The sequence below is a fragment of the Pelophylax lessonae genome (genome assembly GCF_965119305.1).
Source record: "Pelophylax lessonae genome assembly, chromosome: 1".
NCBI lineage: Eukaryota > Metazoa > Chordata > Amphibia > Anura > Ranidae > Pelophylax > Pelophylax lessonae.
This window is the reverse complement of record NC_138768.1, coordinates 514,905,668-514,919,439: the sequence shown is the minus strand read 5'-3', so window position 1 is coordinate 514,919,439 and position 13,772 is coordinate 514,905,668. Positions and strand designations below refer to the sequence as shown.

Below are 13,772 nucleotides of genomic sequence, written 5' to 3'. Positions count from 1 at the left end.
GCACATTCTATATGATGAGTGTATAATTTGAGCTTTGTTGTGTATATGTATATTCATATACACATATACACAATATATAGTCAACATTTGGAATTTTTTTTTTATGGGAGCGCTTCACTGTTGTGCGGTGTTTGCACTGTGGAGTGATAGCTGCTCTTGTATTTCTTGTATACTACTTTATGGGAGTGTAATAGCGTAAGGTTTATTTAACAAAATTTTAAGTTGACCTCGTTATCTTGAGAAAATAACATAGGCGGCCTGTAAAGGCGGCTCTGTGGTTCCTCCAACCTTCTGCTGCATCACTACTGAGTACCATAAGGATGTAGCGCCCGGCAGGCGGAACTAAAGAGCACATCGGGGACAAACTATTCAGCACACTCTGAAGTTTTGGATATCAGTGGCATCTAGAGCTCTTCAAAAGATTGAAAATTTAACATGTTGCATTTTAGATATATTCTTTTTTTTTTTTTTTTACCATTACAGGATACATGCGATTTTTATTTTCGCTTGCCCTCGTGACATGCTCAACCTTCATCATCTTGTTTTTTACCAGTTCGGGGGGGGGGTGGGGGGGGTTTGTTGTGCTGTACAAGGTCACAGCATAGAATGCATAGCACATTATAGGCATTATTGTGTTACTAACTTGTATGTTGCAAGGATACACAATGTTCTTGTTAAGAGCAAAAATATCAAACTGCCCTTCTTAAAAACTTTTTTTGAGTTTCTAAAAAGTTATTAATGTTGGTTGTCTTATTATATTTAGCTGGAACGTGGAGACTTCCTGTCAGAAGAGTGGAGGGAAAGGATAGCCAACACAAGGTGCCTGTCAGCATTTAGGATGTGGAAGTTGGCTATGTTTGCTTTGCTTATGACTCCTGTGTTGATTAATTTGCCATGCAGTTTCTGTCCCTTATATTATTGCACAGGGCTCATTCACACGGCCATAAATTAAATGGTGTTTTAATCACAGCATTTTAAATTGTAGAGATCTGAACACAGTTCTACTGTATTTTATGGGCCAATGCATAACATGCATAAAGATCAATAAAGTTGCACTGCGCTCAGATTTGCAAAATCCAAATCTGGGATCAGTAATCTGTGTGTGTATGCATGTAACAGTGTGTAAATGCATAATTTAAATCTTCACTTTAAAAAAAGAGTAGGTTTACATACTACATGTCCATGTTTTTAAGCTTGTTCCCATGTAAACACATGCACTTTATTGACCATACCTGCACCATTTACTCAGGATCTTTCTGCCAACAAGATCTTGCGTTTATGATCAGTAACTTTTATTATGGCCGTGTGGTTGAAGTCTAAGGGCCCATTCACATTTTTATGGGGTGTTGCAGAGATTTTGTGTGTTGCATTAGGGCAAGCCTAGTCATTATGGAAATTTGACATGACCCATTTTTTTAAAACTTGCCATGTGTATCACAATCCATGGTGTGAGTTGGGGTGTGCTGGTATGTTTGCTCACTACTTTAACAAAGCATTGGGGTGAAATTAAAAATGAATTGCTCTTCAGTGAATGCTTTATCTTGCGTAGCTGTAATGTACAGTAAAATACTAATTTTACCACGTTACCATAACACACAAATGTGCATGGGCCTTAAATGTGTTACATTTTCCCTTTTTAATATGTTAGTATGCTCTTCAGTTTTAAATGTTGAGTATTTGAGCCATACAGTGCATCTGGAAAGTATTCACAGCGCTTCACTTTTTTTCCATATTTTGTCATGTTACAGCCTTATTTCAAAATGGATTAAAATAACTATTTTCCTTAGAATTCTACAAACAATACCCAATATTGACATTGTGAAAGAAGTTTGTTTTTGCAATCTTTGCAAATGTATTAAAAAATAAAAAAAACAAAAAAAATCCTGTACATAAGGTATTCACAGCTTTTGCCATGACACTCAAAATTGAGCTCAGGTGCGTCCTGTTTCCACTGATCATTCTTGAGAGGTTTCTACAACTTAGAGTCCACCTGTGGTAAATTTATTTGATTGGACATGATATGAAAAGGGGCACACCTGTCTATATAAGGTCCCACAATAACAGTGCATGTCAGAGCACAAACCAAGCAATTAAGTCCAAGGTATAGTCTGTAGACCTCAGAGACAGGATTGTATCGAGGCACAGATCTAGGGAAGAGTATAGAAAACTTTTACAGCATTGGAGGTCCCAATGAGCACAGTGGCCTCCATAATCTGTGAATGGAAGAAGTTTGGAACCACCAGGGCTTTGTGGAGCGGGCCGCCTGGCCAAACTGAGCGATCAAGGGAAAAGGGCCTTAGTCAGGGAGGTGACCAAGAACCTGATGGTCACTGACAGAGCTCCATCGTTTCTCTGTGGGGAGAGGAGGACCTTTCAGAAGAACAACCCTCTCTGCAGCACTCCATTAATCAGGCCTGTATGGTAGAGTGGCTAGACAGAAGCCACTCCTCAGTAAAAGGCACATGACAGTCTGCCTGGAGATTGCTAAAAGGCACATGAAGAACTCTGACCATAAGAAACAAAATTATCTGGTCTGAGGAAACAAAGATTGAACAATTTGGCCTGAATGGCAAGCGTCATAACTGTGGAAAACCAGGCACCGCTCATCACCTGGCCAATACCAATACTACAGTGAAGCATGGTGGTGACAGCATCATGCTGGGGGGGGGGGTGGATTTTCAGCGGCAGGAACTGGTAGACTAGTCAGGATCGAAGGAAAGATGAATGCAGCAATGTACAGAGAAATTGTTGATGAAAACCTGCTCCAGAGCGCTCTGGACCTCAGACTGGGGCAAAGGTTCATCTTTCAACAGGAGACCGACCCTAAGCACACAGCTAAGATAAGAGTGGCTACAGAACAACTCTGTGAGCGTCCTTGAGGGGCCCAGCCAGAGCCCAGACTTGAACCCGATTGAACATCTCTGGAGAGATCTGGAAATCACACTCCCTATCAATCCTGATGGAGATTGAGAGGTCCTGCAAAGGAGAGAAACTGCCCAAAAATAGTTGTGCCAAGCTTGTAGTATCCTACTCAAAAAGACTTGAGGCTGTAATTGGTGCCAAAAGGTGCTTCAACAAAGTAATTGAGCAAAGGCTGTGAATACTTATGTACATGGGATTTTTGGTTTTTTATTTTTAATGCAAAGATTTCAAACAAACTTTTTTCACGTTGTCATTATGTTTGTAGAATTTTGAGAAAAATACACTGCTTAAAAAAATTAAAGGAACACCTTTTAATTGGAGTATAGCATCAAGTCCATTAAACTCCTGGGATATTGATCTGGTCAGTGAAGTAGCAGAGGGGGTTGTCAACCACTTCAGCCCCAGAAGATTTTACACCCTTCCTGACTATGCCCTATTTTGTGATTCGGCACTGCATTATTTTAATGGACAATTGCGCGGTCGTGCAACGCTGTACCCAAATAAAATTGATGTCCTTTTTTCTCACAAATAGAGCTTTCTTTTGGTGGTATTTGATCACCTGTGCGATTTTTTTTTTTTTTTTTTTTTTTTTTTTTTTTTTGCTATAAACAAGAGACATGTGGAGAGAGGGTGAGGGTGAACATGTGTGATTATGGGCTTAAATGTGAGCCTAGAGGAGTGATTGTAACTGGGGGGGGGGGGGAGGGGCGTGTCTTCTGAAATGACCAGAGAGACATGTGATCCTATATAGAAGGATCACATGGGCTCTATGATCATTGCAGGGAGAAGGACGGCCGGCTGTTTTTACAGCAGCCGACCGTCCTTCTCTCTCAGCTGGAAATGATCGCGGGTGTCAGGCAGCAATTGGAGCCGCCTGCCCGCTGCATCGGCTTCCCCGTGTACGGCGATTTGCCTGGGAGCGGCTGCCTGCCGCAGTACATCTGCGGGGGGTGGTCGTAAAGTGGTTAATCAGTTTCAGCAGCTTTTGGCGTTATTGAAATTAACAGGTGCACTAGATGGGCAACAGGGAGACAACCTCCAAAACAGGAATGGTTTTACAGGTGGAGGTCACTGACATTTATTTTCCCTTCTCTTTTCTGACTGTTTGACTAGTTTTGCATTTGACAAGGTTTAATGTCACTACTGGTAGCATGAGGAGATACCTGGACCCTATAGAGGTTGCACAGGTAGTCCAACTCCTCCAGGATGGCACATCAATACGTGCCATTGCTAGAAGGTTTGCTGTGTCTCCTAGCACAGTCTCAAGAGCATAGAATAGATTCCAGGAGACAGGCAGTTACTCTAAGAGAGCTGGACAGGGCCGTAGAAGGTCCTTAACCCATCAGCAGGACCAATATCGGCTCCTTTGTGCAAGGAGGAACAGGATGAGCACTGGCAGAGCCCTACAAAATGACCTCCAGCAGGCCACTGGTATGAATGTCTGACCAAACAATCCTAAATGGACTTCATGAGGGTGGCTTGAGAGCCCGACTTCCTCTAGTGGGCCCTGTGCTCACTGCCTGGCACGGTGGAGCTCGATTGGCATTTGCCATTGAGCTCCAGAATTGACAGGTCCTCCACCGACACCCTGTGCTTTTCACAGACAAGAGCAGGTTCCCCCTGAGCACATGTGACAGACATGAAAGGGTCTAGAGAAGCTTTGGAGAATGTTGTGCTGTCTGTAACACCGTTCAGCATGTCGGTTTGGTGGTGGGTCAGTGATGGTCTAAAGAGGTTTATCCATGGAGGGACACACAGACCTCTACAGGCTAGACAATGGCACCCTGACTGCCATTAGGTATCAGGATGAAATCCTTGGACCCATTGTCAGACCCTACACTGGTGCAGTGGGTCTGGAGTTCCTCCTGATGTACAATGCCCAGCCTCATGTGGCGAGAGTATGCAGCCAGTTCCTGGAGAATGAAGGAATTGATACCATTGAATGGCCCCCATACTCGCTTGACTTAAATCCAATAAAACACCTCTGGGACTATGTTTTGGTCTATCCAACGCTGCCAGGTTGCACCTCAGTCTGTTTAGGAGCTCAGTGATGCCCTGGTCCAGATCTGGAAGGAAATACTCCAGGACACCATCAGTTGTCTCATTAGGAGTATGTCCTGAGGTTGCCAGGCATACATACAAGCACGTGGGGCCCATACAAACGGAGTACCCTTTTGAGCTGCTGCAATGAAATTTCAGCAAAATGGACTAGCCTGCTGCATCATTTTTTCACTTTGATTTTCGGGGTGTCTTTGAATTCAGCCATCTGTAGGTTGATAATTTAAATTTCCTTCAAACAATGTGGCATCCTTTCGTTCCTAACACATAACCCAGTCCATATCAGTTTAGATATCCAGCATATTTTTCCCCATAGAGATCTGATGTGTTTTCAAAGTGTTCCTTTAATTTTTTTTTTGAGCAGTGTAATTTAATCTATTTTGGAATATGGTTGTAACATAACAAAATGTGGAAAAAGTGAAGCGTTGTGAATACTTTCTGGATGCACTGTAATTGTTAGTGCAAGCCAGTGTACATGTGTAACCTTTTTTTTTTTTTTTTCCTGTATAGTGCAAAACCAGTTTAAAGTGTACCTGTACCCAGACTATAGACTTTAAAGTATAGCTAAAGACTAAAACTTTTTTTTGCAAAACAAACATTTTTTGGGTTTTAATCTTCCCTTACTCTATCCGAGAAAAGAAATGTAGTTTTGTGGTTGTAATCCTCAGACATGAAATATGATTAAAGCATATTCCTCTATAGTGTGTACTTTATCTCAATTAAGAGCACAGCGTTTAATTTCTGTCTGCTCTTGTTCCTCTGCTATCAGCATGAATATCTTCTTACAAGTTTTCCTGACACCAAGAGAAAAATGGTGATGGGAGGGATCTCCAGCTGATAGCCTCAGCTCTGTTTCTGTGTGCTGTGTGAAGGGAAGGTGTCCCTTCCCTCTAATCAGCGTTGAGCTCTGCAGTGTGTAATTTCAGCTCTCCGCCCCCCTTTAACTGGCTCAGGCAAGCTTTTTAAATGAAACACTTTGATTGCATGTAGAGAAGACTTTAGATATACATGTTAAACTTATGTAGAAGGATTTGTTTACTTTCTGTATCACCTGAGGCCAGTCTCTTTACTGGGTATATGTAAACTGTTTACATGTTCTGGACAAGGCTTGATTTAGAACTGTTTTAGAACTCTTTTTAGAGGCAATTGGCAGTCGATGAGGTGACAATGTGACACCACCTCACCCCTTTTGTTTTAACACCACTTTTGCCGAACAAACTCCCTGGGACTGCATGCATTGTATGTATTTCCCCATTCCCTGTAATGACCCTAGTCTTAACAAGACCTAAAGGAGCTTTAGAACAAGACATCCGTTACCTCTCTAGCTGTTTTAACCACTTGCCAAGCACCAGCAGTACATATACTGCGGCAAGTTGGCTCTGTCCCGCGAAACGACGTAACTGTACGTCATTTCGCGGGACCGGTAGTGGGGGCACGCGCACGTTGCCTGGCTACAGGGGGAGCTAATCAGCTTGTCCGCCGGCCATGATTTCTGCCGGGTACCCGTGATCGCCGCCGGGCACCCGCGATCGCTCACCGTGGAGACAGAACGGCTGTTCTGTCAGTAATGAACACACAGGGATCCTGTGTTGCTCCTATTTAGGAACACAGGTCTCTGTGTTCATTTAGCAAAGCACATTTAGAAAGCACCCCCTAGGGACTCATTTAACCCTTTGATCCCCTCTGGTGTTAACCCCTTTCCTGCCAGTGTCATTAATACAGTAATAGTGCATATTTTTAGCACTGATTACTGTAGTAATGTTGCTGGTCCCCCCAAAAATGGCAGGTGTCCGATCTGTCCGCTGTAATGTCAGTCCCGCTAAAAATCGCTGATCACCGCCATTGCTAGTAAAAAAATAAAAATGACAATTTCCCCTAGTTTGGAAATGCAATAACTTTTGTGCAAACCAATCAATATATACTTATTGGGATTTTTTTTTAACAAAAATATGTAGCAGAATACATATTGGCCTAAATTGAAAAAAAAGATTATTGGGAATGTTTTATAGCAGAAAGTAAAAAATGTTTTTTCCCCCAGAATTGTCCTTTTTTTTTTGTTAATAGTGCAAAGAATAAAAACCGCAGAGGTGATCAAATACCACCAAAAGAAAGCTCTATTTGTGGGGAAAAAAGGACATTTATTTAATTTGGGTACAGCGTCGCACAAGTCAGTTAAAATAACGCAGTGCCGTATCACAAAAAATTACCTGGTCATTAAGGGGTTCAATTCTAGAAGTGGTTACAGAAGATTTCTAGTAATGATACAGCTACTTTGGTCTAGCCTGGACCAAGGTAACCATGCATATACTTGTACCATTGAGATCCTCCCGAGAAGCTATAAATCACTGCAGTAGAAACTGCTACTATTGTGATGTCCACTAGCTTTTGGATCCCATGCTGAATGACTGCCCTGATGCATTGTCAACACAGGAAGCTGGCTGATCAGGATGGACGCTAGAGATAGTTTGGCATTTCATAAAAAAATACTTTCATCAGAAAGTTATGCTTTCATTAAGAAAAGGCAAAGCATTCTTTGAATGGTGCATGTGCTAAGTGGCCAACCTCCTGTGTTCACAATGCAGCATGGCAGGTGCTTGGCACGGGTCCTGGAATCTAGTGGGGTCCAGCTTCCAGAGCTTACATCAGTGCAAGCTTGAGGAATATAACAATGTATAAAATGCCATACCTCCAATTCTTTAATGTAGATTTAGTTTTTGTACATCTTCAAAGACCACAACAAATATTCTACAGTCAAGTCTGTTTTTTTCACTGTTTGTTTACATTAGAGGGCTGCTTATCTGCCGTGATCTGTACTGGGGGAATAAAGGCTAAGATTTTAATGTCTGCATTGTGAACTTTAAAAATTTATTTCTCTGCACTACTTATACTGTAGCTACAGAGGTGAATTTGAGCTTGGAATCAAAGGGATCTTACTACTTTTTCAGAATATGTAAATACTTTAGTGTGCATGATCTGGGCACAGGTTCACTTTAATGATTTTGAGTATTTGTGTAAAGTTTACACACCTTGTATTCCTAAATCATATGGATAATTACATGTATAAAAAGTAAATATAGAAAGATTGCAAGCACAACTCTTGCTGACACATTTTTTTAGATATACATGGGAAGGAATAATGGTCCCTCTGTGTGGGGGGTTTTCCCCTCCCTTCCCCCATCCCTGACAACCAGAAGAAATGGTGGAGCTGTTTTCACTAGGACAGGAATGCAGATTTTAATGACCTCTCCTAGATTCTATCACATCCCTATTTTACTGATAGTTTTTAGTTTTGTCTATGCCCCAACTGTAAAAATCTTCTATCATTTGCTGTCTTCACAAGTCTGATAGGGGCTTTATTCCTTAAGAAAAAAACACAAAACAAAATGGCTGCACTTGGGCTCTAAAAATAGATAATTTATAATGTTATTATGGCTAAGTATTTTTGTAGCAATCTGCATGATTAGTGAGATATATTACTGCTCCATTGTACTTGTCTGTTCTTGCAACCTGTCATTTTTAAATTAAGTTAGTTGGTTATGTAGTTTATGCAAACCTAGGTACTAAGTAGAAAAATGCTTTTGTGAATGTTGTGTTGAACCTAAAAATGCTTTGCAACTTTTTTTTTCACTCTTAACGGGGAACCTGTAGTTGGTTTAGACAAGAACATCATGGTATTTCCAAAAGTAACATTACTGTTATCTTGCAGTGTTATTTTTGTGAATAATTTTGCCTTTGGTCCTGAGGTCGACCACCAGCTAAAGGAGAGATTTGCCAACATGAAGGAAGGTAATGTATTGATCTAAACATCTTCACAGTGAAGAACATCTTCTTATGTTTTGGTATGTCTTGCAGGCTGTAGAGCATGCAGGTGTTAAAGATTATGGTTTAGCAATGTGTTGGTATTGAAGTAAAAACAGTCTGTTTGCTTTATATTATAATCTGTAAGTGCACTGTCCGTGTAATTGTTTAATTTTCTATAGGATTGTTTAGCCGGCCATACACTTGAGCGAATTTATTTTTGCAGGAAAGAAATTTAGCTTGATTCCCCCATCAACAGTGTTGATGCGGGAATTCCTCCTACCGGGCCATTGTCTTCTCCCAGCGGAAGAAGGCGCGAGAAGCTACCCCCGCCGGGAGAAAACCGTGATTATCTTCGCAACATAATTTTGGCAGGCTGGTTGTACGCAAGATGATCGATCACCTTGGTACATTCAGCCTGCCCATTAACGGTTCAAATCTCGGCTGGTTCCTGCTGAACTGGCTGAGGTTCGAACTGTGTATGGCCTGCCTTGGGTGGTAATGTTCTGTGTAGTGAAGTAGATCCATATAAAGTTCACTTCTGTCCGCCTTCTCCTGCCCCACCCCAGATGTATTCTTACCTACGTGCTGCAGCCTACCACAATGTGGTCACCCTGTAGCTGAAATTCTTTGTTGGCTGTTCCTTGCAATCAAACCCCATAGACTTTTTTGTAGGCGCATCTCCAGCTTCAGGAGATGGCCTCATAGAAGTCTGTAGGGATTGTCTACGTGGCTGCAGCCATCTTCTACGTTGTAGCGAGAAGCAAAATTAGAATACAGGTACTATTTGGGATGGGGAGGGGACAGGGGTATGGCAGAAAGGTTGAGCACACTTTTTGGTATAGATGATACAAAGCAGTTTGCCACCATAGTGTTAGATGAGCAGATTATACACTAGAACAGTGGTTCTTAACCTTGTTGGAGGTACTGAACCCCACCAGCTTCATATGCGCATTCACCGAACCCTTCTTAATTGGAAAAATAAAATATGATTTTATGAGTCTAGTCTCGGGAGGGGCACTGCCAGAAAATAAGGTGTTGTTTACAGAACTGAATTAAACGTATCATACAAAGTAAAATGTACAGAGGTCAGTAGTATGTAGGGCAGCGTACAGAGGTCAGTAGTATGTAGGGCAGCGTACAGAGGTCAGTAGGCTGTAGGGCAGCGTACAGAGGTCAGTAGGCTGTAGGGCAGCGTACAGAGGTCAGTAGGCTGTAGGGCAGCGTACAGAGGTCAGTAGGCTGTAGGGCAGCGTACAGAGGTCAGTAGGCTGTAGGGCAGTGTACAGAGGTCAGTAGGCTGTAGGCCAGCATACAGAGGTCAGTAGGCTGTAGGGCAGTGTGCAGTAGTGAGTAGTTTGTAGGGCAGTGTAGTGAGGTCAGTAGCATGTAGGGCAGTGTATAGGGGTCAGTAGTTTTTAGGGCGGTGTAGAAAGGTCAGTAGGATGTAGGGCAGTGTACAGAGGCCAGTAGCATGTAGGGCAGTGTATAGGGGTCAGTTGGTTGTAGGGCAGGATAGAGTGGTCAGTAGGCTGTAGGACGGTGTGCAGAGGACAGGAGTTGACAGGACAGAGGATAGGACAGTGTACAGGGATCAGTAAAGCCACACACCAGGGGGCTGGGAGGGCACACACCAGGGGAGGGTCAGGAGGGCACACACCGGGGGGTTATGAGGGCACACACCAGGAGGTTAGAAGGGCATACACTGGGGGGAGGGTCAGGAGGACACACACTGTGGGGGAGGGTAGTGAGGGCACACACCAGTGGAGAGTCAGGAGGCCACACACTGGGTGTCAGGAGGGCACACATCAGTGGTTGGGAGGGCACACACTGGGAGAGCCAGGAGGGCACACACTGGGGGGGGGGGGGGTGGTAAGGCATACCATGGGGTATCAGGAGGGCACACACTGGGGGGGGGTGGGAGGTCATACCATGGGGTGTCAGGAGGACACACTGGGGTGGGGTTGGGAGGGCATACCATGGGGTGTCAGGGGGGCACACACTTGGGGGGGTTGGGGGGGCATACCATGGGGTGTCAGGAGGGCACACACTGGGGGGAGGTGTTGGGAGGGCATACCATGGGGTATCAGGAGGGCACACACTGGGGGGGGGTGGGAGGACATACCATGGGGTGTCAAGAGGGAACACACTGGGGGGAGGTGTTGGGAGGGCATACCATGGGGTGTCAGGGGGGCACACACCAGGGGGGGGGGGTTGGGAGGGCATACCATGGGGTGTCAGGAGGACACACACTGGGGGGGAGGTGTTGGGAGGGCATACCATGGGGTATCAGGAGGGCACACATCAGGGGGCATTCACAATGCTTTATTGAGCTAAATGAAAAGGACATGCATTTCCATTTGTCAGCTAACAGCACCTCTATGCTAAGCTGCAGTAACTCAGCAGACTTAGCATAGAGGTGCTTGCAAACTAATCCACCATGTACAGTTAGCTGAGCCTACCTCCAGGAACATTCACTCGGCTCCCTCTGCTCAGCTGCTCACACTTCCCTCTTCCAGGCGGGCGCGATCTCCATGGTCAGGTACATCCCCATCCCGCCCACTCAAGCAGCAAGCAGCCTGCAGGAGATAGGCTGGAAACCTGCTGGGGGAGGTACAGGGGGCAGAGCGTCAAGTGTCTATGTGTAATGGCTGTGAGTCATCCCGATCGCAGCTCTGATTTCCCGGGAGGGTTGGCCTCACAATCAGTAATATTTTCTCGGGGGGAGCAATTGCCCCTTTGCCGCCCTGCCGAACCCCTGAGACTGACTCACCGAACCCCTGGGGTTCGATCGATCCCAGGTTAAGAACCACTGCACTAGAAGTACAGTATGTGCCCCTCCATTGAGATAATTTTATGTGAGTTGGAAAACAAATACACTCACGCTGGTGGTAACAATATTTCTCTTACGTCCTCCCGACAGTCGCCGCCACCTCTAAGTCATCACTATTGGGTATTGACTTCCGCTCCGCAGGAGTAGCTAGGCATAAGACTTAGTCAAAAGAACAAAGACATTTGCATATACACACCCATAGGGGCTGTCCCACTGGTCAATACCCCCCTGCAGTGAACACTCCCAACTCAGTTTGGTAGCATAGCAGTAAGTGTACACGAAAAAACCCCAAAAGAGGGGCGGGGGCGGCGACTGTCGGGAGGACTCAGAGAAAGGAATTTTACAGGTAAGATTTTACAAAAATTCGGTTTTAACCTTAATTTACAGTTTTGCCTTAAAAAAAATATTGATTTTGTCAAAGACCTGACTGTGCTAATTAAACTCAAACATTTAGTTCATAGCGAACTTTGAAATCTTTTTTTTTTTTTTTTTTTGCACTTTTATGAGTGCACACAGCGAAAAGAGAGAATGTCACTCCTGTGGTTTACTCAGCTCTTTCTTTCTGTATTCCTTGCCACTTTTGTATCTGTATAACCTTTTATTCTGCTTTACTACAGATTCACCTTTTTTCCATCTCCTTACGAGTTAAACATATTTATTATCTTTTTTAACTTCTAGGAACGGTTATTATTTTACCTTTAACGTATTTTATATAGCTAATAGAAGTAGGTTTGTAAAAATGAAATAATGACCCCAGGTCGTTGGTTATCATGAATATTAGTTTTAAGCATCCTTTGTTCCAACTTTTAACCTGGTGTGATCACCTGTAGCGCTCTCCTCAGTTTATCTCATTATGAGATCAGGAACAGTAAATGGCTAGACTGCATAGTTTCTAATATATGATAACTCACTTTTGGCTTTGATGTGTATATTATGAACTGAAAAGGCTTTCAAAAAACATTTTGTTTTGAATGCTAACTTTTCATACTTAAATTTCAGGTGGAAGAATTGTGTCCTCCAAACCTTTTGCACCTTTAAACTTTCGAATTAACAGTAGAAACCTCAGTGGTAAGTCGATTCATTTTATATTTTAAAAAAATGCTGTGCGCTTATATGACCCAATAACCTGGATAAGTCATTAAGGTCAAGTAGAACATTTTCTCTGTCACTCAATGACAGGCGCAGGACCCATATCTTGATAAATCAGTAGGGTATTGCTGCCTTCTACAGGAGTAGGACACTAGGCAGAAAAAAGATTCTGGCTACACCTATGGGCAGTCCCAGGGGGTATACCCTCTCTCTTCCTGCTATAGAGATCTGGGTGATGTGCTGGATGTTGAGATCCAGTTTTCACCCCAGCCGGCCTACGAGCGCTTGCAGGCCCTAGCTCCTCGCTGGGTCAGCCGCGACATAGTCCCACTGGACGGGGACTGGCCCGCGAGTTAAACGTCTAGCCAGGTCGCATACGACCGGTCTGCGGCTGAGTCGCAGCGTTCCTATTGGTTGACACCCCCCCCCCCCACAACGGCGGCGAGGGGTTCTGTCAGGAGTTGGCGCCCGCCTGTTCTGGTATGGTGAGTAAATGTTCCCCCTTTTCCTCCTATCGGGTTCTGGGGTGGACGCTGGCCCCTCCCAGGGACGGTCGGACCCTCACTTCCCAGGTTCCCCTCTGTTCCATTGTGCACCCCCACCTATTTGCCCCTCCCTCCTGTTGGTCTCTGTTGCTAATGGATCTGCGTTGCAGGCCACTAATGGGGGTTGGGGGTGCCGTCAGTGTGGACAGACGTTGTGTGGGGGGGTTCCTATCTGGCTCCCCAGGGCCCATCTGTCGCTCGCTCGTCTGTCAGTGGGGCGGCGCCCGGGGGGTCCCCTTTAACGCCGCGGGGCTGCCATTTTCTTGAAGCCTCCATGTGCTCTGCATGGTGGTGGCCATTTTTGTCCACCCGGCTCGTTTCTTTCTTCAGAACTGGAACACTGTGGGAGTTCCTGGAGGCTTGTAAGGGGGTGGAGCTCCTCCCTAGACCCGGGCACACCGCTCTGCAGTCCTTCCTTTTTGAGAGGACGATCGCTGCTGAGAAGACATCATGGGCTTTCTGGTGCATCTGTGGGTGGGGAGCCTTGGGGGGGGGGTCTCTAGGCACGCTGCCTGACCACTGGGGGG

The 13,772-nt window shown here is 44.6% G+C and overlaps 1 protein-coding gene across 2 annotated transcripts in view; it reads left to right on the top strand.

Moving 5' to 3' along the window:
• The window catches only part of DOT1L (DOT1 like histone lysine methyltransferase), a 352,682-nt gene that overhangs the window by 170,044 nt on the left and 168,866 nt on the right, over positions 1 to 13,772 (top strand). For both annotated transcript variants that reach the window (XM_082247290.1, XM_082247289.1), the window contains exons 8-10: positions 764 to 819; positions 8,687 to 8,766; positions 12,611 to 12,679. In XM_082247290.1, the coding sequence (XP_082103416.1) occupies positions 764 to 819; positions 8,687 to 8,766; positions 12,611 to 12,679 (205 nt within the window). The remainder of the gene's footprint in view (positions 1 to 763; positions 820 to 8,686; positions 8,767 to 12,610; positions 12,680 to 13,772) is intronic.